At 40.6% G+C, this 27086-nt stretch overlaps 1 protein-coding gene across 1 annotated transcript in view; it reads left to right on the forward strand.

The window, feature by feature from the left end:
- grid2 (glutamate receptor, ionotropic, delta 2) overlaps nt 1–19820 on the forward strand; it is a 1194553-nt gene extending 1174733 nt beyond the window's left edge. The window contains exons 15-16 of the mRNA XM_072257001.1: nt 2424–2664; nt 19398–19820. Coding sequence (XP_072113102.1) covers nt 2424–2664; nt 19398–19820 — 664 coding nt within the window. The remainder of the gene's footprint in view (nt 1–2423; nt 2665–19397) is intronic.
- Nucleotides 19821–27086: the final 7266 nt, after the last annotated feature.

Genomic DNA, 27086 nt, shown 5'->3' on the forward strand with positions numbered 1-27086 from the left:
GAGATAAATTGCGACAAACCTCAGTCCCTACATTTGCAAGGATGTGAGGGGAGCTCAAGTATTGCCCTGCCCACTTACCCCTAGCTGCAGTTTGATACCAGGACCTTCTAGGTCAAAAAGTTCCAGACTTCTGGACAGAAAATAGGGACAACACACGTGCCTGAAATAGACTACCTGGCTACCATCTGAAAACTGTGTTACAAACTCATGGTATTATGCCAGCTGGGATGAAGAGTCATATCATGTGCCGGTCACATTGCATGATTTTGACAGTCTTTTTCATCCATTCTTATTGGAATTTGCAATTTATTCCAACAATAAACAATGTTCCAGAGGATCTCAGCAGCTCGAACAGCATCAGTGAGAGGGGAAAGAATTGTTGGCACTTCAACTGGGAATCTGCCTCTTGCATTTTATTCACCTTTTTTATGAAAGTCTAAGTACATTTATGATCTTTGCTGAAATATGCATTTGACTAATTCTTGCTTAAAAGGCAGGAGCCCATGCTGTCGGACATGGGACTGGTTCCAAATTGTGCTTTCTTTGTACAGCCTGCCCTCTCGTGGAGATCATCAAAAGTGTGGCTGGGGAGCTCAATGAGTCTCAGTCCTGACCTTGACACAAGACAGGCTGAGCCAGTATTGAAATTGTCATGGAACCAATTCTGAAGAATATTTAATTAATATATGCTTCACATAAATGCAGCTATTCACACACACACACACACACACACACACACACACACACACACACACACACACACAACACACACACAAACACATACGTATCTGCACATAGACACATACAATGACACATGACATGCACACATATGTCATGTGCATGTAAATGTGCATTTACATAACTACACATACAAATGCACAGACTGCATCACTGCCTATAGTTTCTTCATACATCTGTAGTTTCTTCATTCATGCACACAAACACATACTCACATGCATGATTACACACATATGAATGTGCATGCACAGACATCTATACATGAACACACACACACACACACACACACCATCATGTCAGCTGTGACTCATTTGACAATTCCTTCACTTCTGAATCAAAGCACCCCTGGTATAATTTAAGACGATTGCACAACACTGTCAGAGATCTCACACATTAGAAGAAATGCAAAAGCTTTTTTCTCCCTCAGGCTGACATAAGAGGATAATTTAGAAGAAGAGCCAGTAAGTTTGTCTGATCTCCCATACATTGTTTATCCCTCAGTCAACATCAGAAAAACAAAATATTTGGTCACTTGTGCATTGCTCTGCGTGGGAGATTACTATGTGAAAATTTTATCTGCCACATTTACTCCATTACAGTGAAACACATGCACCAAGTTTGTTGCCTGAAATATAAATAGGGGGCACCCTGAAAGGAATGTGAAGGATGCTATGGAAATGGGGCTTTGTTTAGTTATATTGAAATATATATGTGAATTACATATATATTGGATATAATATGCTCATTTGCAAATGTACAATCCCTTTTTAGCACAACAATGATGACTTCAAGGCATAATTTGTGAAAGTTCTCCAGAGTAAACATGTTCAAAGTACCTTCTCATCTCCATTCTAAAAGGACACACCTCTATTCTGAGGCTGTGTTCTCTGGTCTTAGACTCCCCCACCATAAGAAACATCCTCCCCACATCCATTCCATTGAACAATTTCAACGTTTGATAGGTTTCAATGAGGTCACTCCCCCCCATTCTTCTCAATCGTGTAGGCAATCCTCTACTGTCGTGATGAGGCCACACACAGGTAGGAGGAACAACACCTTATATTCCATCTGTGTAGCCTCCAAACTGAGGGCATGAACATTGATTTCTCAAGCTTCCGGTAATGCCCCCCCCACCATTCCCCATCCCTTTTTTCCTCTCTCACCTTAGTTCCTTGCCTGCCCATCGCCACCCTCTGGTACTCCTCCCCCCCCCCCCCCCCCACTTTCCATGGCCTTCTGTCCTCTCCTATTAGATTCCCCCTTCTCCAACACTATCTCTTTCACCAATCAACTTTCCAGCTCTTTATTTCAACCCTGCCCCTCCCAGTTTCACCTATCACCTTCTGTTTCTCCCTCCCCTCCCCACACCTTTTAAATCGACTCCTCATCTTTTTTTTTCCTCCAGCCCTGCTGAAAGGTCTCGGCCTGAAACGTCGACTGTACTCTTTTCCATAGATGCTGCCTGGCCTGCTGAGTTCTTCCAGCATTTTGTGTGTGTATGCTGATGATATGTTTTATAGATGAACATATTTACAATATACACACTAATGTAAACCCACACATGTTTATTGCTGTGTCAAACAGCTACCTGGAGGGTTTGGAGGCATGTAGTTGTTTTTTGGAAATCAAAAGAATAATTTACGTCCACAAATTTTCTGGTGATCACTGTTCGTCTTTCATCCTAGGATCCTGGAGCTTCTGCAACATGGAGACCTTGACATCCTGAAGCACAAGTGGTGGCCAAAGACAGCCCAGTGTGACATCTCCTCCCCAAACAGAGCCCAGCAGAAAGGCAGTGCACTTGACCTGGCTAGCTTCGCCGGTGTCTTCTGTGTTCTGGCAGCTGGAATAATCTTGGCCTGCCTCATAGCGATCGTGGAGAACTGGTGGAACAGGCGGAAGGGATCTCGTGTCCCATCCAAGGAGGTAAATTCCTAATTCCTGTAGTTGTCACCATATTCTTACAGTGATGGGTTATCAGCAGTCTGTCCCCATGCAAAGAATCCATATCTAGGCATCAGACCATATGGCTTGGGCATCTGAAGCCTGTGGTTATAGGCAGTTTCCCTCGTAGTGTGCTTGTAGCAAGGAATGCCAAGGTGAACAGAGGGACAAATTGAACACAATTGGGGCCAGATTTTAAAAAGTACTAAGGTATTCTCTTCGATGAATGAGAGGTGGTTTCATTGAAACATAGAAAGTACTTCCAGGATTTGAAGTGCCAGATGTTTCTCTTGACTTAGTTGTGTAAAACCAGAGGTCAGAAATTCAAAATAAAGCACCAACCATTCAGGGCAGAGATGGGGAGAAATGTTTTCACCCAGGGGGGAATAGATCATTGGAATTCTCTATCAAGAGGGCTGTGGAGGGTTATTTGCTGATTAAATTTAAGAGAGAGGTTAATAGATATGAAATAATACAGAGTTAGTGCAGGGAAATGTTCCGTGGGTGAAAAACCATTCAATAGATTCTATTGTGTAAAAGCAGGCATGAGGGACAAATTGCCTACTCCTACTTCTATTCCTTACAACATACATCTCTAGACATACTGATCCGTCCTGTGACCTCCTCACACTTCGTTATCACATCACCAAAATGGCAGATATATCAAACAATTCCATCTAACGATTTAAAGTTAATAAAGCTGCCCATTAAAATTTCTTACCGAGGTCGCCTGAGGATAGATGATCATGCCCTTGGTCAGGAGGTAGACTTAAAGGAGGGTCAGAAAGGACAGGATTTTAGGAAAGGAGCTCCAGAGGGAGCCTGCTGAAGGTATGGCCACCATTATTGGGGCAACAAGTAAGGGATGTACCAGAGTTAGTGGTGTATGGAATTCTCAAGGGTTGATTGGGAGCTGGATGGGGATTACAGAGTTAGCTGCCCAGAAAGAAGCTTGAAGAAGATAGTTTTAAAATTAATCTTGCCATGAGAATAACCATCCCAAATTACAAGACAAATTAGACATGAAGATTTCACTAGTGTTACTGGAGAATTTCCACTCACAGTGTGAGCAAGTGAATCCATTTGGTTGTTCTCCATAGGGAATTGGTATTACGTAAAGAGGGAGATATCTGGATCAATGCTCATGGAGGAAAGGTCAACCTGTAAGCAGGACATGACTGGTCAGGAACACCAATCATGTGAGATTGGTGGCACATTTTCAAAATTCAATGAAACCATATTTCAAAACTGCAGTGTAAGTAGCTATTGCAGCAAAACAAAAATTTACTTATCCAGCACTTTACTAACTAAGCTACATCAAGTAGCCCACATCTGAGAGGAAGTGTTCAAGCAGACAGACCGGTGGAGGATGGCAGCTGGAGGTGTATACGTATATGATATGTTAACCAACATATTTGATTAACTAGCACCTGTCAAAGAAGCTTTTGCTACATCATATTTAATATAATAAACAGTATTAGTCCCTATTTTTATACAAAAGTTTTGAGTTTGCATTAATACATCTCATCAAATTGTAAGAAAATGAGGAGCGGGAAAGGAGAATATTGAAGTTACCTTACAATTTATGGATTTAAAGTGTGGAAATTTTGGCATAATACAACACCACTGCATTGCATGGCTGTGGGTTGGTCTGTAAAGGCAATGTGATGCATCCTTGTACAGCTATTCAAAATGTTGACATAGGAATTTATAACGCCTGTTCCAAGAAGCTAGCCAAATTCCTGTGGCCCAGGGCACAGTAATCAGAGAACTATGCTGGTTCAAATCAATGTGGCAAAGTGATTTATATTGACACAAGTTTTTATGTTATTGGATTTGCATTACAATTTGTAGGCTAGTCCATGAACACTGATCATTTACTTTAAAAATCTTGAATTAAAGTCTTTATTTTATAAACATTTCTTTATGGATTTAATTGTTATCCTTTACCATTTTAAAGCCGTTTCTACACAGTGGGATGGAGAACAAGGTCTACAATTTGGTAGGTATCTGGTAATCAGAATCAATAGGTGGGGGGATGTGGTTTATGTGTACTTGGGGGAGGGATAATACTGCACTCTGGGACCATGCAGTGAAGGGTCTGGGTTCTAGAGGGTACATGAGGTAACCTATCAAATATGATCTACTATGGAAAGAGACAGATCTCTGGAGAAGGTCTGGTAGGCCACAATGGTGAAATATAGTTCTATTCACGAACAGATGCCCAAACTTTTCTTTAAAACTAGGAAGTGGGGAGATAGAAGATTGAGATAAGGTATCCACACCAAATTTTGGGTTCTCTGCAAATAGTGAAATCACTACTTCTCATTTTCTTAATTGCATATAACCATTGATGACAGAGCCAATGATGACATTATCCTGCACCCAACCTATCTGCTGTTTCCTTCCCCTTCTCCATCATTAGCCCATCACTCACGCACTTCTTCCACTGGTTCCCCTCCCCTTACTCTTTCCATCTCCCCACCCTACCTCCCTTAATTGGTTCTATGCTCCCTTCCCTGTCAGATTCTGTCACCTGCAGCTCTTGCTTGCCTCCACCTCCCAGCCTCTGTAGTTATTTCTACCCATCCCACCTCAATCTGACAGTCGCCCTCCTCAGTTATCACTTATCAGCTCTTGCTGCACCCCTTCCCTTCACATCTTTATACTGGCCATCCCCTTTCTATCTCTGTCCAGATGAAGGGACTCGAACTGAAACATTAACCATCCATTTCTTTCAACAGATGCTGCCTATTTCTGCTGAATTTCTCCAACATCTTGTGTGTTGCTTCAGATTCCAGTATCTACAATCCTGTGTCCCCATTTATTGCCTTTTCCTAATTGTGCTTAAGAAGAAGAGGATGAGCTACCATCCAATGTAGTGAGGATGGCCCCACAGTGTTAATGAAGAAGCAGTTCTAGGATTTAAGACCCCATGATAATGAAATAACAGTGATACCTTACCAGTCTAAATGGTGTGGGAATTGTAGAGGTTCTTGATGATTTATGATTGATTTCTTGTGCCTCTGACCATTCTATCAAATTTACTTGATTATTTTGTCCATAATCAATGATTAATTGGTCTAAGTTCGAGCTCAACTTAATTGCCAAAGGAAAGCAATTTCAATTAATCTACCCGTCAGAAGTCCTGACGTAAGTCGAATCATTTGATACTAAAAAGCATCTGTGAATGGCTGATAGAGGTTAGAATGAAAGGATATTTAAGCAGGGCATTGTATAGGTCTTTCAAAACACTTGATCTCAAAACAGCATCACCTTTCTTGAATCCAGGAGGAAGCTCCAGCTGAGCATAGGTTGGAACAATTGGCCTATTTTTGTGCTTTATATTCTATGTGTACAAATCATTAAATGACCTACTGTTGGTTGCAATAAACTATTGCAGTTTTCAAAACATTGCTGAACACAGAATGTGTATTCAAATATAAAACAAGATAATTTGACTGCCATATCATATAAATACACATAAATTCCCAACTATTATACTTAACTGAACTCAAGTCAGATTGCCTCAATATGATTGGTCACTCATTAGTCGCTCATGCTGTGATTAATATTCTGAGCTGCATATATTTCAATGCAAGAAACATTGTAGAAAAGGCAGGTGAGCTCAAGGCATGGATCAACACATGGAATTATGATATTGTAAGCATTAGTGAGTTTTGGTTGCAGGAAGGGCAGGACTGGCAGCTCAATATTCCAGGGTTCCATTATTTTAGACACAATGGAGTGGGAGGGAGGGAAAAAGATTAAAGGGGAAGAGGTGGCGTCACTAGTCAGGGAAAGTGTAATCATGGTAGTGTTCAGTCAGAGCAGACTAGAGAATTCACCTTGTGAGGCTTTATGGGTGGAACTGAGGAATAAGTTATGACCACATTATTGGGGCTATATTATAGACCACCCAACAATCCAAGGGATTTAGAGCAACAGATCTATAAAACGATCGCAGGCTGTTGCAAGAAACACAATCAGAAGCAGAATCAGGTTTATTATCACCGGCATGTGACGCGTAATAGTACGTGATTTTAACTTCCCACATATTGAATAGAACTTCCATACTGTAAGACTCTAGATGGGATAGAGTTTGTCAAATGTGTTCAGGAAAGTTTCCTTTATCAGTACATAGAAACCCCAATGAGAGAGTGTGTGATACTTGATCTCCTACTCGGGAATGAGACAGGACAGGTGACAGAAGTTTGTGTAGGGGAACACTTTGCATCTAGTGATCATAATGCTATTAGTTTCAAAGTAAATAAGGAAAAAGATATGTCTGGTCCACAGGTTGAGATTCTAAATTGGACAGAGGCCAATTTTGATGGTATCAGAAAGGATCTGGCAAGTGTGAATTGGGACAAGGTGGTTTCTGGCAAAGGTGTTCTCGGTAAGTGGGAGGCCTTCAAAAGTGACATTTAGAGAGTACAAGCATGTATGTGCTTGTCAGAATAAAACATAACAATAATAGGTTGAAGGAACCTTGGTTTTCAAGAGATATAGAGGCTCTAGTGAAGTGAAAAAAGGAGGCAGATATAGGCAGGTTAGAACAAATGAGGTACTTGCGTAGTATAAGAAATGCAAGTGAACACTTAAGGAAAAAATCAGGAGGGCTAAAAGTAGGCATGAGAGTGCTGTAGTAGACAAGGTGAAGGAGAATCCTATGGGATTCTACAGATACATTATGAGCAAAAGGATTGCCCCTGGTATTAATATAAAAGACAAGTTTCCAAATTTCCTGTTTCCTGCAGGGGAAGAGTATCTGCTCAAAGAAAGCGGAGACCAAAGACTGGGTGACAGTATTCAACTGTCAAGCACTCTCTTCATCTACTACTAGAGCATGATGAGGCCATTCAGCCCATTGTTCCTGTTGTCAATGAATCTGTTCCAAGCTCCATTCACTCATTTTTTTCTCCATATTTTTTCTTCAAAGATGGATCCAGCTCAGCTTTGAACATATCAGTAGGTCCAGCAACCTACTAGCCTTCTGGGAGAAAGACAGCTTTCAATGAAAAAGTGCCTCATGAATTAATTTCTGGATAGCCTGCTCCTAAGTGCCAAGAACCACTTCATGGGGAATTTCCTCACTATTGGAATTACATTTCAAACTCAACCCTATGGAATACATTCATTATTTTCCAAGCTCAGTTACATCTGTATCAAAACATGAGAGAACACGAGCCAAGTACATCAAACCAGATCTCACAGTTGAAGATTTGTAAAGGGGATGAGGTTGAGGAGTTGATGATTAACATGAAAAATAAGGATGACTTGTCCCCTTGAGATGCTTTACATTCTTTCAGTAAATATGAGATGATCAAATTACGTGCCACGTTGCAATACATAAAAATACACATAGTGGCCTACTTTGTAGGTACACCCATACACCTTCTTATTAATGCAAATATCTAATCAGCCAATCATGTGGCAGAAACTCAATGCATAAAAACATGCAGGCATGGTCAAGAGGTTCACTTGTTGTTCAAACCAAACATCTGACTGGGGAAGAAATGTGACCTATGTGACTTTGACCCTGGTGCCAGACAGGGTGTTTTGAGTATCTCAGAAACTGTGGATCTCCTGGGATTTTTACACACAAAAGTTTCTAAAGTTTACAGAGAATGATATGAAAAACAAAAAAAAACATCCAGTAAATGGCAGTTCTGTGGGTGAAAACACTTTGTTAATGAGAGAGGTCAGAGGAGAATAGCCAGACTGGTTCAAGCTGACAGGAAGGTGAGAGTAACTCAAATAACCACACATTACAACAGTAGTGTGCAGAAGAGCATCTCTGAATGCTCGTCACATCGGACCTTGAAATGCATGGCCTATAGTAGCAGAAGGCCATGGACATACACTCAGTGGCCACTTTATTGTTCACAGGATGTACCTAATTAAGTAGTCCCTGCATGTATTTCCTACTAATCCAACCAGTTTGACATTGTTAAGCCATATGGGCTGTTCCAGTTACATTTTAGAATGTTGTGCTGATACTTGTCAACCAGCTAGACAATTTTGACAGGGAGATATCAGGGAACAGCCAATGGAAAGTGAGGGAACTGTGTCAGTGGGTAAAACTAAATTGCAACAGTCATGGTCACAAGTTATTAAATTAAACTGTTCACTCAAACATAAGTTAACACGCAATATACGGAGTAAGGCAGACGAAATGTTATGCAGTTAGATTGGCAGGTATGGCATTGTGCACATCACTTAGACATGGCTGAAAGAAGATCATAGTTGGGAGCTTAACATCCAAGGATGTACATTGTATTGAAAGAGCAGGTGGTTAGGCAGATAGTGTGGCTCTGTGGTTAAACAAAAAATTGAAAGCAAATGCTTAGAAAAAGGATCAGAAGATGCAGAATCCTTTTGGGTAGAGTTAAAAAACTACAAGGATAAAAAAAAAGCCCTGATGGGAGTTATATACAGGCCCCCAAACAGTAGCCAGGATGTGGGATATAAGTTTCAATGGAAAATAGAAAAGGCATGTAATAAAGGCAATGTTACGACAGTCATGATGGATTTCAATAGGCAGTTAGCTTGGGAAAATCAGGTTGGTTTGGTGCTGGATCCCAGGGGGGGAAATGCGCAGCATGCCTATGAGATGAGATGGCTTTTTAGAGCAGCTGGTGGCTGGGCCTACTAGGGGAAAGGCAATTCTGGATTGGGTGTTGAGTAATGAACCAGATTTGATTAGTGTGCTTATGGTAAAGGAGCCCTTGGGAGGCAGTGATCATAATATGATAGAATTCACTCTGCAATTTGTGAGGGAGAAGATAAAGTCAGATGTATCAGTACTTACAATGGAGTAAAGGGGATAATGCAGGCATGAGAGAGGAAATTAATAGGCCAGTTAGCCTAACTTCACTGATTGGGAAAATGTTGGTGTCCATTAGTAAGGATGAAATTTCGGAGAACTTCGAGGTACATGATAATGTAGCCAAAGTCAGCATGGTTTCCTTAAGGGGAAATCTTATCTGACAGATCTGTTGGAATTCTTTGAGGAAATAACAGACAGGATAGATAGAGCGTGAGTGGCTGTTTTGTACTTGAAATTTCAGAAGGCCTTTGACAAGGTGCCACCCATGAGGCTGCTTAACAAGATAACAGCCCAAGGTATTACAGGAAAGATACTGGTATAGATGGAAGATTGGCTGATTGGCAGAAGGCAAAGATTCTGAATAATGTGAGCCTGTTCTGGTTGGCAGCCAGTGACAATTGGTGTTCCACAGGGGCCAGTATTGGGTCTACTTCTTTTTACACGATATGTTAATGATTTGGATGACGGAATTGAATTGACTTTATTTCTTACATCCTTCACATACATAAGGAGTAAAAATTTTTACGTTACATCTCCGTCTAAATGTGCAATGTGCAATCATAGTAATTTATAATAAATAGAACAGCTCAATGTAACATAGAGTACACTCAAATCAACATGAGTTCATCAGTCTGATGGCCTGGTGGAAGAAGCTGTCCCAGAGCCTGTTGGTCCTGGGTTTTGTACTGTGGTACCATTCCCCAGATGATAGCAGCTGGAATAGATTGCTGTTGAGGTAACTTGGGTCCCCAGTGATCCTACAGGCTCTTTTCACACACCTGTTAAATGACCTGAATCATGGGAGGTTCACAACTACAGATGCGCTGGGCTGTCCGCACCACTCTTTGCAGAGTCCTGCGATTAGGAAGTACAATTCCCATACCAGGCAATGTTACAGCCAGTCAGGATGCTCCTAATAATGCCCCTGTATAAAGTTCTTAGGATCTGGGGGGTCATACCAAACTTCTTCAACCATCTGAGGTTAAAGAGGCGCTGTTGTGCATTTTCCACCACATAGCTGGTGTGTACAGACCATTTGAGGTCCTCAGTGATGTGGATGCCGAGGAACTTAAAGCTGTTTACCTTCTCAACCCCAGAGCCATTGATGTCAATAGGGGTTAACCTGTCTCCATTCCTCTTGTAATCCACAACCAGCTCCTTTGTTTTGCGACATTGAGGGAACGGTTGTTTACTTGATACCACTGTGTCAGAGAGAGAATTGATAGCTTTGTGGTCAAATATACAGATGATACAAAGATAGCTGGAAGGGGAGGTGGTGTTGAGGAAGTAGGGAATCTGCAAGAGGACTTGGAGACATTGGGAGAATGGGCAAAGTGACAGATGGAATATAGTGTAGGGAACTGTATGGTCATGCACTTTGGTAGAAGGAATAGAACAATAGACTATTTTCCAAATGAGGAGAAAATTCAAAATTCAGAGGTTAACTTGCAGCTTGAGTCAGTGATAAGAAAGACAAATGCAATGTTAGCATTCATTTCAAGAGGACTAGAATATAAGAGCAAGGATGTGATACTAAAACTGGAAAAAAATACAGTCGATGTTTCAGGCTGAAACCTTTCAGCAGGACTGGAGAAAAAAGTACTTCTTTCCGTAGATGCTTCCTGGCCTGCTAAGTTCCTCCATCATTTTGTGTGTGTGTCTCGAGAATCATTTTGGGAATGAAAGGGTTAAAGTATGAGGAGCATTTGATGGCTTTGGGACTGTACTCGCTGGAGCTTAGAAAATATGAGGGGAAATCTCATTGAAACCTATCGAATATTAAAGGACATAGATCAGTGGATGTGGAGAGGATGTTTCCTATAGTGGATGAGTCTAGAACAAGAGGGCACAGCCTCGGAATAGAGGAATGTCCATTTAGAACAGAGGTGAAAAGTAATTTCTTTCGACAGAGGCAGTGAATTTTTGGAAATCATTGCCACAAATGGCCAAGTGATTGAGAATATTTAAAGCAGAGGTTGATTGTTTCTTGGTTAGGGCATCAAAGGTTACCGGGAGAAGGCAGAAGAATGGGGTTGAGCGGGATAATAAATCAGTCATGATGGAATAGCTGAGTAGAATCGATGGGCTGAGTGGCTTAATCCTGCTCCAATTTCTTATAGTCTATGGTAATAATTTTACTCTTAATATTGAGTTAAGCAATCAGTTTCATCAGTAATTTCACTCTTAATATTGAGTTAAGCAATCAGTTTCATCAGTATTCAGAGAATGGATCAGTCTGTCAGGTAAAAATTAATACTGAGTTTAGTATAATTGAAGCATAATTTTCAAACATAATGCATCTATTTATTTTTCTCATGCCATTTGTAACTGATCCATTAGAAACTTCAAAAGCAATATCAGATAAAAACAACCTAAAGCAGTCATGACAACTAGAAAGAACTTACAATTATTTTAAGTTTTGCATGATCTCGTGAGGTGTCGAAGCTAAGGTATTTTTGAAATTTGTAACAACTAATTAAGTTCTTTGGAAATACCTTATGGCCAATGAAATAATTTACAAGCCAATGAAATACTCCTAGAATATTTAACAGCCAATAAAATGCTAAATGGCTAATCGAGTACAGTACTCTTAAAATGTCAATGGAAATGTCTTCAACCCATAAATAACTGGATTTGACCAGGCAACAATATATTATAGCAACAATCATACAGGACATATCATCATACAAAGTTGATGGAGATCACTTGGTTCATCATTTACAACAGCTTTTTTATGCTTATTTATTCACGGCATTGTTAGAAATAGCAATATTATTTATTCCATACTTAATTACTCCTGAGTCATATTCGAGGGAAGAAAAACAGAACCTGCTGGAAATACTCAACTAGACAGGCAGTATCAACGGAAGAAAAATAAAGTTACCATTCCAGACCATAATCCAGCCTATTGAAAGCCAAAATACATGCATTGACACCATATTCAGAGAATCAGGGAATTAGGTTTATCATCAATATCTTTATGACATAATTTTTTAGTGGTAGGAGTACAGTCCAATGACATAAAATAAGCATAAATTACAAAATAAATAAATAGTACAAAAAAAAAGAAAGAATAATAATGTCATCTTCCTGGGTTCATGTACCCATTCAGATATCTGAATGAAGCAGAGAAGAAGCTGTTCCTAAATCATTGAGCTTCAGGCTTCTGTACCTCTTCCCTGTGGTAGTAATGCAAAGAGGCCATGTCCAGTATGGTGAAGATCTTTAACGGGTGGAAACCACCTTCTTGAGGCACAGGCTCTTGAAGATGTCCTCGATGGTGGGCTTTTGCCCTTGGTGGGACGGGCTGAGTCTACAACCCTCTTCAGTCTTTTGTAATCCTGTGCATTGGAGCCTCCATACCAGGCTGTGATGCATCCGTTTGGAGTCTTTTCAATCGTACATCTAACGAAATTTGTAAGAATCTTTGGTAAAATACCAAATCTCCATAAGACCATAAGACATATGAGCAGAATTAGGCCATTTGGCCCATTGAGTGTGCTCTGCTATTTCATCTTTGCTGATCCAATTTTCCTCTCAGTCCCAATCTCCTGCCCCCTCCACCAGCCCCCCCCCCGATCCTCTATGCCCTGACCTATCAAGAATCTATCAACATCTGCCTTAAATATGCTAAAGGTGAGGTAGTTGGCCTCCACAGCTGCCTGTGGCAACAATTTCCACAGATTCACCACTTTCTGGCAAAAGAAATTCCTCCTCATCTCCCTATTAAAAGGATGCTCCTCTATTCTGAGGCTGAGTCCTTTGGTCTTAGACTCCCCCATCATAGGAAACATCCTCTTCACATCCACTCTATCAAGGCTTTTCACCTTTTACATTGCAACTCATCCTGTTGACTGCAATTTTGCCCCATCACCAGCCTTTTCTTGCTAGGTGCCTCTGTTTGTAAACCAACTACCTCACCTTTAGCATTATCACTCTGGTTCCTATCTCCCAGCCAAATTAGTTTAAACCCAACCAAACAACTCTAACCAACCTGCCCACAAGGACATTGGCCCCCCTTCGGGTTCAGGTGTAACTCATCCCTTTTGTACAGGTCTTACCTTTCCCGGAAGAGATCCCAATGATCCTTAAATCTGAACCCCTGTCCCCTGCACCAGATCCTCAGCCACACATTCAAATTACTCTTATCCTCACTGGCATGTGGCAGAGGCAGCAATCCAGAGATTACTATCCTGGAGGTCTTGTTTCTCAACTTTCTACCTAGCTCCCTAAAATCTCTCTTCTGGGCCTCCTCATTTTGTCTACCTATGTCATCTTAAACTCCTAATGAAGTAGAGCCAGTGGTGTGGCATCTTCATGATTCTATCAGTCTGTGGGGTCTGGTACAAATCCTTCACAATGTTGACACCCAGGACCTTAAAGCTGCTCACCCTTTCCACAGCTGGCACCTCAATCAACTTCACGTTGAAGTGTCATTGTCATTCAACCATACATGAATACAGCCAAATTGAACTGCATTCCTCCAGGTGCAAAACACAGTACTAACATTCATATGCAGCACAAGGCACAGCAATGAAAACTGATGCGTGTTCTCCCAACTTCTCCTGCCGAAACTCCACAACTTCTCCTTAGCCTTACTGACTTCGAGTATGAGATTGTTGCAACACCACTCAACCAGCCAACATATCTCATTTCTGTATGCCACCTCATTGCCATTTGAGATTTTACCAACAGTGGTGTCATCTGTAAATTATAAATTATCTGTGAATCTTATTCTGCAGTGCACCCATTAAATGGTATTATTGGCACAACCACAATGGTACAGCTCAGCATCAAGCTGAATTCTTACGTTATTTAATATGTATATTTAGGAAATACACATGCAAGAAAATGCGGACACTGACATTAATGCAGAACCCAGAAGCTGATTATGATCGTGATTAACTGGTAGTCTGGTTCTAGGCTCAATGTAGAACTCTCCCTTTCGGTAAGAATGTTGAGGGTGTAAGACCCAATCCCAGAGACCTGAGCGTAAAATGGAGACACAAGAGACGGCAGGTGCTGGAATCTAGAGGAACACACAAAACATTCAACACTCTGTCCCTTTCCCTCTCTGTTCCCATTTGCCCTCCCCACCTCCCTCATTTGATTCCTTCGCCATATTCGTTTCCACCACCTGCAGTACTTTGTTGCCTCACAAGTCCTCCCAGGCTGTATTGCTATTTTCATTCTTCCCTCTGCCTATCAACCCTCCTCACCTGGATCAGCCTACTTGCCAACTCTGACTCTATCCCTTCCCTCCATTTTTTGTATACTGGCTATCTCCCGTCTATCTTCAGTCTAGGTGAAAGGCCTTGACCCAAAATATCAATTGCCCATGTCCCTCCACAGATGTGGGCTGACCCATTGAGATCTTCCAGAATATTTTCTGTTGCAGCTGAGCACAACACCCTGGGTTGGCAGTGAAGAACAACTGCACTCTTTAATGGAGGTGATTTTAAACCATGACCCAATCTCTCTTAGATGGAGACAAGAGACTACTATTCTGAAAAGGAGGGTAATAATTAGCAATGTCCTAGACTCTACTGATCCCTCAGACATAATACATATAATCTGTGCAGACTGGGAGAGTTTGTTGTCCCCAAATTAGCTATTATTCTTCTTTCTTTACAGCTACTGTACATATCCTGCAAAAGTATTTCATTTCATATCCTGGAGTCATGATATAAATGCAGTTATTCCTTTAGTGCTTCATAACCTTCTCAGTTAACAAGAAACACTAAATTCTACGGATGTTGAAATGTAAAGAAACAAGTAATCTGCTGGAGGAACTCAGCAGGTCAACCAGTATCTGTGAGGGGAAAGGAACTGGTGAAGTTTCAGGTCAAAATCCTGTACAGATGCAGGCATTCCCCTTCTATATAGATACTGCTCAACCTGCTGAGTTCCTCCAGCAGATAGTTTGCTCTTCAGTTAATTGGAGATCTGCTCTGCAACTTCAATAGCTGTTTGCATCAACACCACTAAAATAGTTATGGTGTGAAGGGAATATTCTGATGGGCTTATCAAGATAGAAGTCAATATCTTTTTTTTAAATTTGGCTTCCTACGGTTTTCTGTCAAAAATCATTTGGCCCTGGAGAGACAACAGCACCCAAAGAGATGTTTGCAACTTTCCCTGATAAAAATGAGTAGTAAAAATGTTGGGGGATAATGGGCAATAATGGTGGTGTTAACTTAATTTTATGTTTCTTTGTTTTTCGATCAGCACACCACTTCTGTGAAGAATTTGTAAAGTAAAATAGCTATATAATTAGAACTTATAAAGAAATATAGGTAGCTATATCATTAGATTGGCATCCCAACCTCTTCTTCCAATGGTGTAGGCAAATGTAACTCAAAGTTAAAAATAAATTTATTATCAAAATACATATAATTCACTAAGAAATATAATAGAATCAATGAAAGATCACACCCACAGGACAGGCAAACAACAAATATGCAAAAGCCAAGAATGTGCAAATTCAAAAGAAAAAAGAAATAGTAATAAAAAGTAAATAAATAAGCAGTAAGTATCAAAAGCATGAGATGGAGAGTCCTTGAAAGTGAATCCATAGGTTATGGGAACGGTTCAGTGATGGGGTGAGTGAAGGTCAGTGAAGTTATCCCCACTGGTTCAAGAGCCTGATGGTTAAGGGGTAATAACTATTCCTGAACCTGGTGGTGGCGTGAGTCCTGAAGCCACTCCAGCTTCTTCCTGAAGGCAGGAGAGCATGGCCTGGATGGCAGAGATCCTTCATGAACGCTGCTTTCCTGAGACAGCACTCCATGTAGATATGCTGAATTGTTGGGAGAGGGTTTTACCCATGATGGGACTGGTATATCTACTACTTTTTGTAAGGTAGTCATAAAGAAGGCAAGACAGCGGCTATTTTTTTTAGGAGTTTAAAGAGATTTGCATGTCAACAAATACACTCAAAAACTTATATAGATGTACCATGGAGAGCATTCTGGAAGGCTGCATCACTGTCTGGTATGGAGGGGCTACTGCACAGAACCAAAAGAAGCTGCAGAAGGTTGTAAATTTAGTCGGCTCCATCTTGGGTACTAGCCTACAAAGTACCCAGGACATCTTCAAGGAGCGGTGTCTCAGAAAGGCAGCATCCATTATTAAGGACCTCTAGCACCCAGAGCATGCCCTTTTCTCACTGTTACCATCAGGTTGGAGGTACAGAAGCCTGAAGGCACACACTCAGTGATTCAGGAACAGCTTCTTCCCCTCTGCCATCCGATTCCTAAATGGACATTGAATCTTTGGACACTACCTCACTTTTTTAAATACAGTATACAGCATTTCTGTTTTTGCACATTTTTAAAATCTATTCAATATATGTAATTGATTTACATGTTTATTTGTTATTATGTTTATTTTATTTATTATTATTATTATTTTTCTCTCTCTGCTAGATTATGTATTGCATTGAACTGCAGCTCTAAGTTAACAAATGTCATGTCACAAATGCCGGTGATAATAAACCTGATTCTGATTCTGATTCTGATATTCCACTCAAAGGCATTGGTGTTTCCATACCAGGCTGTGATGCAACCACACTGTGATACACTCCACCACACATCTATAGAAGTTCGTCCAAATTTTAGATGTCATGCCGAATCTTCACAAACTTCTAAGGAAGTAGAGGCATTGCCATGCTTTCTTCATAATTATAGTTGCATGCTGGGGCCAGGACCGATCCTCTGAAATGATAACACTGAGGCATTTAAAATTGCTTACCCTCTCCACCTCTGATCCCTCAATGATGAATGGCTCATGGACATGTGGTTTCCCCCTCCTGAAGTCAATAATCAGCTCCTTGGTCTTGCTGACATTGAGAGAGAGGTTGTTGTTGTGGTACCACTCAGCCAGATTTTCAATCTCCCTCCTATATGAAGAGTCGTCACCACCTTTGATTCAGCCAATGACAGTGATGTTATCAGCAAACTTGAATATGCCATTGCACCTGTGCAATCATAAGTCATAATTGTAAAGCGAGTAGAACAGGAGGCCAAGCACACAACCCTGTGGTGCAGCTTGTTTTGATAGAGATTGTGGAGGAGATGTTGTTGCCAATCTGAACTGACTGGGGTCTGCAAGTGAGGAAATTGAGAATCCAATTGCACAAGGAGGTATTGAGGCCAAAGTCTTAAAGCTTATTGATTAATTTTGAGGAGATGATGGAACTGAATGCCTCGCTTTAGTGATTAAAGAGCATTCTGATGTATGTACCTTTGTTGTCCAGATGTTCCAGGGTTGAGTGAAGAGCCATTGAAATGATACCTGCTGTGTTTTCCACTGAGCCACATATCAGGCTGAGAGACTGATTGCTTCATCCTCTCAGCTTCTGTTCCTTTCCCCACCTATTCTATATTTCCCAACAGGAACGTATTTGTGTGTTTGATTTTATTAGCGATCAAGCTGGGGAGGTTGTGACTTCATCCTTCTTTGGTTTCAAGCCTGGCCTTGTAACCCTCAGCAGAAAGCAGATGTTTGATCACATGAAGGTGAGATTTTAGAAACAGAAAATACTGCAAAAAATTTTGTAGGTCAGGCAGTATCTGTGGAAAGAGAAACAGGTCTATGACCCTTCATCAGAAATGGGAAAGGGAGAAGCAAGTTATTAAGATTACAGAGAAATGGAAGAGTGAGATTTGTGGTAAAAGGGGATAGGGCTGGATGATCTGATATGGTAGTTAAGAGGCAGGTAAAATCAGATTAAGCTTTTATTTATGTAGAATGTACAGACTGATCTACTGAGAGAAAAAAACAATAAAGGGGACATGGGTGGGATGCAAAAATGTCTGGTTTTCAGAAACATAGAGTTTTCTATAGTCAGAGAACTGAATTAAATCCTGTAGGTTGTGATGTACCTACAGAAAAGATGAGATATAGCTCCTCAAACTTCAACATCAAAATCAAAGTTGAGTTTATTGCCATATGTTCAAGTATATGGTGTTAGGGAATGTAGAGGAAAATTGGCCCAAAAGCAGAGCAGTGAAGACAATTCAGCAGTGAACAATAACTAATTTCAATGACGGGCTACAGAACAAAAGAGAACAAAAACAAAACACAATAGGCAACAAAGTAAACTTTAGCCAGACAGAGTGAATGCTAGCAGCAACTGGTTGAGGTCAGATGTTTCGATGAATGAATAAGGACTGCAAATGAGAAGTGGGTTAAGTAGGCTGCAGGTCATGAGTTTGAAATGAGTGGCAGGTGACTCCGGTTATCTGGGTAGAAGCTGGGAGGTGCCTGCATGTGCTGGCCTGACATATGGATGCAAAAGTACAATGAGCGTACTTGGAGCAGTATCACTGGCATATACAGTAGTATCAGATACACATATTCATATGAAAAACATAAATTAAAGATAAAATTATACAAGAAAGACACAATTAGAACAAAAAAAGACGAAGTTCACTGCAGTGTAAAGTGGCATGGTGTTTCTGTACTGAAGTAGAGATTAAGACTGTGCTGGTTCAAGATCCAGATGGTGGTGTGGGAAATCAGGCTTCTGTATGTCCTGCCAGATGATAGCTGCAAGAAGATGGTATGGCCCAGATGGTGGGGGTTTGGGAAGATTTAACATAGCAGTTGGTATCATCCATGCCATGACAAGGCCAGTGAAATAAGGAAGACTTCAGTAACATTTTGCCTCTTCTTTACTCATGGCCAGTCCAGCTATCTGTCACAGGAATTGCTTGAAGGTGTCACATCACGGACAAAGCTTTCTCTTCTGCAGGACTCCCCTTCCCTCCTCCTGAAAGTGGCTCAGATCAGACTGGTTCCAGTCCAGGTTCTGATGGATATTTTGACTCTAATTTCTCTCTCTCTCTCTCTCTCTCTCTCTGTTTGCTCCCATTGACAGGATGATAAGGAGATTGACCTTGAACACCTACACAGACGAGTCAACAGCCTCTGCACAGATGATGACAGCCCCCACAAGCAGTTCTCCACCTCGTCGGTAGACCTGACTCCCCTGGAGGTGGACACCATTCCAACGCGACAAGCTCTCGAACAGATCAGCGACTTCAGAAACACGCACATCACCACCACTACCTTCATACCAGAGCAGATCCAGACTATAAGCCGCAGCCTGTCAGCTAAAGCCGCCTCGGGCTTTTCATTCGGACCAATGCCTGACCACCGAACTGGCCCCTTCCGAAGCAGGGCACCCAACGGTGGCTTCTTCAGAAGTCCCATTAAAACCATGTCCTCCATCCCCTACCAGCCAACTCCATCATCTGTGTACAACCTCAACAACGACCCCGACCGGGGCACCTCTATTTGAATGTCACATTTCAAGCCCTTTTCCTTCCAACCAGGACTCAGTTTGTGAGACAATAGAATTTGTGGTAGGACTAACCTGAACATGCTTTCTCTTTGTTTTTTTTAAAACAAGAAGCCAGGATCTTAGTTACAGCTTTCCCAGATATAATCGCAATAACCAGCCTGTTTGAAGCAAGTATGTTTATTTCTGCTGCATCTGGATTCAGTGCTTTTGCTGATGACTATTTCATGTGATATCCCATTTTGGACCAATAGCACGACTTACCATTAAAAGTAATGAACATTCAGGCCACAAATTCCAGAACGTTACATCTTATAGGGCTGCTTATATATGAAGCCATCACGTGCTTGTAGAGATATTTCTGGCATATTGTTTCAAAGACAGAAATAAAGTTAACGTGTGTGTGATCCTTGCATAATTTTTTTAGAAAGGGAGAAAGGTTGAGAGGTTGTACTATATGCAGGTGTTTTCTACTGTACAGTTTAGATTAAATCCAGTTTTTTTCCACATGCCCAATTCTGTTGGTCCTCTATTCCAGGGTATTAGTAAATTCATTATTGCCTGATGTAAATGTCAGCATTTCCTTACTGGGCATAGCCTTTGTTCCCACTGCTGAAGGGAGCAAAATGTTAATGCTGAGTCTTTTGGTTCTTTGCAGCTGTATAACAGTGTTTCTGGGCAGTGAATGACAGATATTAACTCTTTAGATTAGTAATGCACATCTTGATTTAAATACTTACCAGAATAAGGAATTATAGTTTTAAAAATCTAAACACAGTTTCATGCAAGCTTTGCAAGAGTTACATTTAAGTTATCAAAAAGCAAGATTGTCCTAATTTTTAAAACAAATTGAGCTAATATATAACGTTGTTGTAGTTTAGCTCGTAGCTATCATACTTTTACAGCACAGAGGAAGCCATCCAACCCATTATTTCAATTCCATCTCTCTGATCCAAATAATTCTCCCGCTGCAATCTTTCTTGGAAATATTCTTCAAATTCCTTTTGAAGATTTCTTTCAATATGAACTTAATGGAGAGCAGAGGAAAGTAGCAAACTTGTCAACAGCAGCTGACTGTTCAGAAGATGTTGTCCCAGAAAGAAATGATTGTACCACATGAATCAATTGATGTCATTTGAATCTTTAAACAATTAGTTTGACTAAATGGCTCAATTTCACACAAAGATTTATTCTTCAACTTGTTTTGAAATTTAAGCAGTTGAGAAGGCACTGGATTTGTTTTTCATTCTATAAATCTAAATTAAACAATGTTGTTTAAAATATGAGCACATCTTTATGCGGAGGCCAGAGGGTCTATCTGCTTCATGCACATGGGAGCATTACTTTTGTATTAACTTTGCAGCTTTAAAAGTTGGGGAGCTCATGAAGCAGTAGTCAAACCATGATATTAATATATTTACATCAAAGATCAGAGGAAATGGACAAGGCAGTGATTGTCTAGAAAAGCCAGTGACACTCTTCACAATTAGATGTCTATGGGAAATGTCCTCAGTTAGAACTGGGAATCATTGGTATTTGTTCATTGGGATTAAGCTTGTTGCCAGAGATCCAAAATGCAGCAGCATGCACACTTGTGAATGAAATTAAGATGTACAGTGAAAGTACTGGCACTGACGCAGAGAAAGTTCATCACAGATAGTAATCCCAGGCAGATTATGTTGCTATTCAATGGTTTTATGGCCACCATGCTATGTTGGACTTTTCTGCTCCCACCAATTGTGTCTCTTGGCTCAGCATGTGCACTACCATTCTTTATTGAGATCACCTATCACTGGAAACTTCTGATTTCTGTTGTCTGTTGCTAGAATTCCTTAATAAAATGATGAGTTTCTGACTTTACTTCATTGCTAAAGCAGTGGTGTGGCAAGTATTGAAGCAAGTTGCCTGGACTTTGAAAACTCTGCACAAACTGGTGACTGTTGGACCTGAGTGCTGTGGATAGTCACCTGGGGAGACAGTACAGTGGTGGGAGCACAGAGTAGTAACTTTTGAAGGAATAGGAAGAAGGAGATGTTGGAAGAAAGAAATTCAAGGGGAGGACATTTCCTTCTAGAGTGGCCATGGAGCAACTCTCCCATCTGGATCTCTAAGCAGCATTTCTTCATAAAGATTTTGCCATAGTCACAACTACAGACGTAGAGCAGGACATGGACCAAATGCCAGAAGCTGTCATGATGACTGTGACAGTGAACTTTTTGTTATGCATTCATTTGCTTTCAGGTTGGAGTTGGGGGTATTTATAACATATCAGTTTCCCAGCGGCAATCACACAAGTGAAATCACTGAGAGCCCCAATTCAAATGGACATTGCATTCTCTTCCACGCAAGAGCAAGTAGGTAAAAGAAACCAGCAGCTTTGCAGGCTCCATGCAATGGGCTGTCATTGACCCCATGCGTAATGTGCTGCTTTGCAACTCAATCACAGCAAAAAGGAATTCGCCCTCTGTGTCACCCAGTCTGTGACCATAACCAGTGAACCGTAAAGGACACCCTAGTGTCTGGAGCACACTTCGTTCTGTGCTAACTGCAAGGCTGGCCACATGTAAGAAAAGGCATGGCTCTTTGACAACTTTAGAGACCTTGTGATGTGCAAGCAACTCAATGAAAGGCATAAAATGTGATCGAGCAGACTTTGGTGTGCTAATGCTTCATGCCCACATCCTGGGGCAGTTTGGTGGAGCCTCGATGGATCTGCAGAGCATTTAGAGAATTGCATCATCATCTATATGACCCTGAAAAAATTGGACACATGCATTCAATCTAAGGAGAAAATAGGAGGGGATTGTCTCACTCCCATCCTCTTTTTGCCCTGTTTGCCCATTCACTGATCCAATTTCCCTCAACAACAATAATTCTAACCTTACCCTTCCTCTGAGTACTGACTTTAATGGGAGTAGTCACAATATAAAATTAAAAGCCGTGACAAAATAAACACTAAAAGCCATTGATACAGGGACTTGGATAGGAAAGGCTTAGAGGAATTTATGTCGGATGCAGATAAGTAGGACTAGCTTAGATGTTCTGTACTGACAAACTGGGCTGTAGGGCCTGTTTCTGTGCTCGGTGACTCAAACTCTATGATGCTATATAATAACTAATTCCATATAAGAGTAAAATATTGTGCATTTGCTTGGCACATACCTTCCATATTCCTTTGTCTGCTGCATTCTTCTGCCGTTGTCTGCTCCACACTTGATTGTAGACAGTGGAAGAGGCAGCAAATGGACTTGGAAGATGATCTGACAGAAACTTGGGCTGAAAGATATGGCTTGAGACTGCACCCTCTCACCATGGTGATAGCAGAAGCATAGAGACAGGAGTGGGGCAACAAATAATGAGCAAAGTACCTGCCACACCTCCAGTAGATTGTTTCAGCAGTGCCCAATATTCCCAGTATCTGAGGACATACTGCTTGGCTGCACTAAGCGTCTTTGAAAATCGTAATTCACATTTATATGACAGCAGAAGTCAAAAGGCAGCAGGTAAAGCACCTTCAGTAACATTCAAGATGCTGGTTGATCCAGAAACTGCGGCTACAACGCTGCAATCACACCTGTAAAGGATGACTCTAAGCTCGGCCTGGTGCCAAGTTGGAACTGGGTTCATCTTTGTTTCTTGATTTTCCTGCAAACTTCCTGAAGTCGGAAGCATTTCAATTGTGCAGACCATTCAGCCTTCATGGCAACACATTGAATCCTCTGGGAATGTAGCACTTTGGCTTTACTTTGCTCTGGATGTGGCGCCTGATCCTATAAATTATCACTAGTCCCAGTACTTGAGCTGGAGGTCTCAAGTGTGAAGTAGACAGTTGGTGTGACTCTCATCTCTGGCTACTGCCCTTATATCAGGATAGAGAGAGATGAAAAAGATATGATGGTGTGGTGAGGAAGAGAAAGTAAGAGATGAATGCTCATTCCCTACTATATATAAATCAATATAGTGTAGCTTGACAGAGAATTGATTTGTGAGAAGGAGAGTTAACTATGAGGACGTGATCATTCCCATTGTTTCACGATACTGCTTGTCACACCAGTAGGTAATATGGTTGTTCTCTTAACAATCATTATTATCGTCTCTTTGGGCTTGTTAAAACATCCAGGTATACTAGTCCCTATTCATTAAGCTTCTGTGCTCTCTCTACAAGACACACATAACTATGTCAGTGAATGTTGTGCATGTTAGTTCAAGTGAGCTGTGAAGTGTCAATGTGAGGACTGAGGAATATGCAGTGGAGTAGCTGAATGTTCTGCAAGTTGATTGGTGGTCATTTTAGTAAATGTTTAATGGATGTGACTTATCATGCAGTGGTTTGAAGTGAGTGCAGAAGTTGGTGTGATATGGAAGTTGAAGATGCATTCATTTACATTGATTTATTGTGCGATATTGTTGATTTTTTGTATTAGTACAGTATTCAAGTAGTCAACGTTAATATCTGACACTGTCGAATGAATGTGTACTTGGAGACCACCGTCAACCCCACCCCACCCAGTTCCTGAAAGAGGACATCCCTCTGACATTATTTCTCCTCCAGATCTGTATCAGAACTGCTGCCTCCCATAGTTTTCCATTTATCAATGAATTTCAACTTAGATGTAGTTCAATAAAGACACCTGTTTAAAACATGCAGTATACCGTTAACTGCAATGCCTACCACGTAATGATATTTGCCCCAGGCTTATGGGTTTCATGTAATGAACAGCAAGGTTGAAATTATCTGGGCACTCTAGCCAACCAAATGAAAAGACATCACACAGTTGTTGTTCTACCTGCAATCTAATCAACTTATATGTTTTAATCATAATGCCAATCCAATTAATTCCTCTGTAACTCTGTAAGAAGCAAATAATAATTGAGATTCATGGTGAGTTTTCCTTACCTTTAATAAAATTTTTTAAAAAAAGAAAATCAAAAAACTGGTAGTTAGAAAGCAGCTACACTTTTTCTGTGTTTGATAACAACTTTAGGTGTGCATTAACTCAAATTCTGTGAAAAACTGAGATTTAAAAAAATGGCTCATGGCTGTTTCTTCTGAATTATCTTGTTCAGCACAACTGAACAAACATAAAAATATATATTTTGATGCTAATTTTTCTCTTTTATCTGTTCTGAAATAGCGTCCGGTATAGGTATATTGCTGATTTGTATAAAACAATGTCTACAATGTCAGACAACACTCATTTTTACCACGGGGAGACAGTTTATAGAAGAACGCAAGTTGGTGGAAGCATGCCCAACTCTCCTAAAACCTCTCTCTGTTTCATATCAAAGTGTCATTATGGATTTTCATTTGGACGCAATATACAGGGACACCAGATTATAATAATTTACTGGGTTAGTAAAGGAACCATAGTTAACCATGAACAATATTTATAAACCTATTTTGATGTAAGTGTTGCATATACAGAACACTTCTTTTGGGTGGGGTGGTGGGAAGTAAGGGGATGCAAGTGGCAATGCTTTCTGTGTATTATTTGGCTAATAAAATTGTTTCTTTTTCTTAAATGGTCTTTTATTCATTATTTCAAGGTAACCATTCTTGTAAGATAGAAGCTAGAGACTTCTGAATATATTCAACAAGTCAGGCAGCAGCTGTGGAGAGAGAAACAGTTAATATTTCAATCTTTCATCAGAACTATTCTGATGAAAGTTCATCAAACTAAAACATTACTCATTTCTCTCTCCACAGATTCTGTCTGATCCCCCGGAGAATTTCCACCATTTTCTGCTTTTATTTCAGATTTTCAGCATCTGCAGTCTCCTGCTTTTTAATTGACATTTATGGGATTATAGCCCCTTTTGGATTATCATGGAGCTTCCTGGAGTTACAATTTATATCCAGACAGCCACAGTAAAACACAAAAGTCAAGGGGCATTAAAAATATTGTGCCTTGAAAGAATTCTACTTTCATTTAGTGTCTAAGGATCTATTGTGTGTAACTTCAAAGCTCAATTTTGTCCCTGAAAATTTTTCATTAAATTGGCCAGAATTGCTAGAGCTCCCATTGGACACCACGTTAAGAATTCACTGGGGCATTCTACGTAAAGTGACCTCAGAGAAGCTCCAGAAAGTGTGTTTTGAACATGAAGCAGTTGAGGAAGTGGGAGCATGGTAAGTTCTTACCTAAGATGGACTTCTCGTGACGTACAATGCTGTATCACGGTGAATAGCCCTATACCATTGCGAGTGACGGGAACCTGTAGTGATATGAGATTTGTATAAAAATCCCACAAATCATGATAGGGTGACTGAGGATGAGCTTTTCATAATCCTGAGCATTGATATTTGACGTTGGCAGACACTAATGTTACAGTCCAATCCCTATAAACAATGCATAGTGTGATCCTGATCTTCCACAAATGATCATAGGTTGCACATATAAGGTTATTTTTTTTTCCTTGAGCAGTGGAGGACTTGTGTGGTACACAAGACAGGACATCATTTTGTACATGACTGACTCCAAGAAAATGTCAGCCACAAGAGTTAAGGGGAATCGCACATAGGGGTGCCCAGGACAACTTTGTCATGAAGCAATCTAAATTGAGCAAAACATTACAAATATCGAATGAATTTAGCTTTTTTCTCTGAAATAATGTTGAGGTTAGTTTGATGAAGGATGAATGGGGTTACCGGGAAGAACATGGTTGTTTTGATAATGGTTAGGAATAAATCAAAGCTGAGTATTGTCATATGCACAAGTACATGTATGTCCAGGTGTAATGATAAATTTACTGACAGCAGTATCATATTGCAGCATTAGAGCAACTTATTATACATAATTTTTACAAGCTGGTACACAGAGCAAAAACAAAATCCACTGTAGTGTAAAGTGATTATAGTAGTCAGAGTATTGCTGAGCTGTAGTGGTTAGGGCTGTACCAGTTGTTTTAAAAACCAAATTGTCAAAGGGAAGAAACTGTTCTTAAACCAAATGGTGTGGGTCTTCAGGATTCTTACCTTCCGGCCTATGGTATTGCAAATAGATTTGGGCCCTATACCTAAGAAATAATATCCTGGCACTGGAGAGGGTCCAGAGAAGATTTACAAGAATAATCCTGGAATGAAAGGGTTAATGTATGAAGAGCGTCTGATGGCTCTGAGTCTGTAGTTGTTGGGGCTTAAGGGAGGATTTCATTAAAACCTAACAAAGGCCTGGATAGAGGGAATGTAGAGAGGATGTTTCTAATAGTGGGAGATCTAGGACTAGAGGACTTGGCCTCGAAGCAAAAGAACATCCCTTTAGAGCA

Source organism: Mobula birostris, chromosome 4 (assembly GCF_030028105.1).
Source record: "Mobula birostris isolate sMobBir1 chromosome 4, sMobBir1.hap1, whole genome shotgun sequence".
Classification (NCBI taxonomy): Eukaryota; Metazoa; Chordata; class Chondrichthyes; order Myliobatiformes; family Myliobatidae; genus Mobula; species Mobula birostris.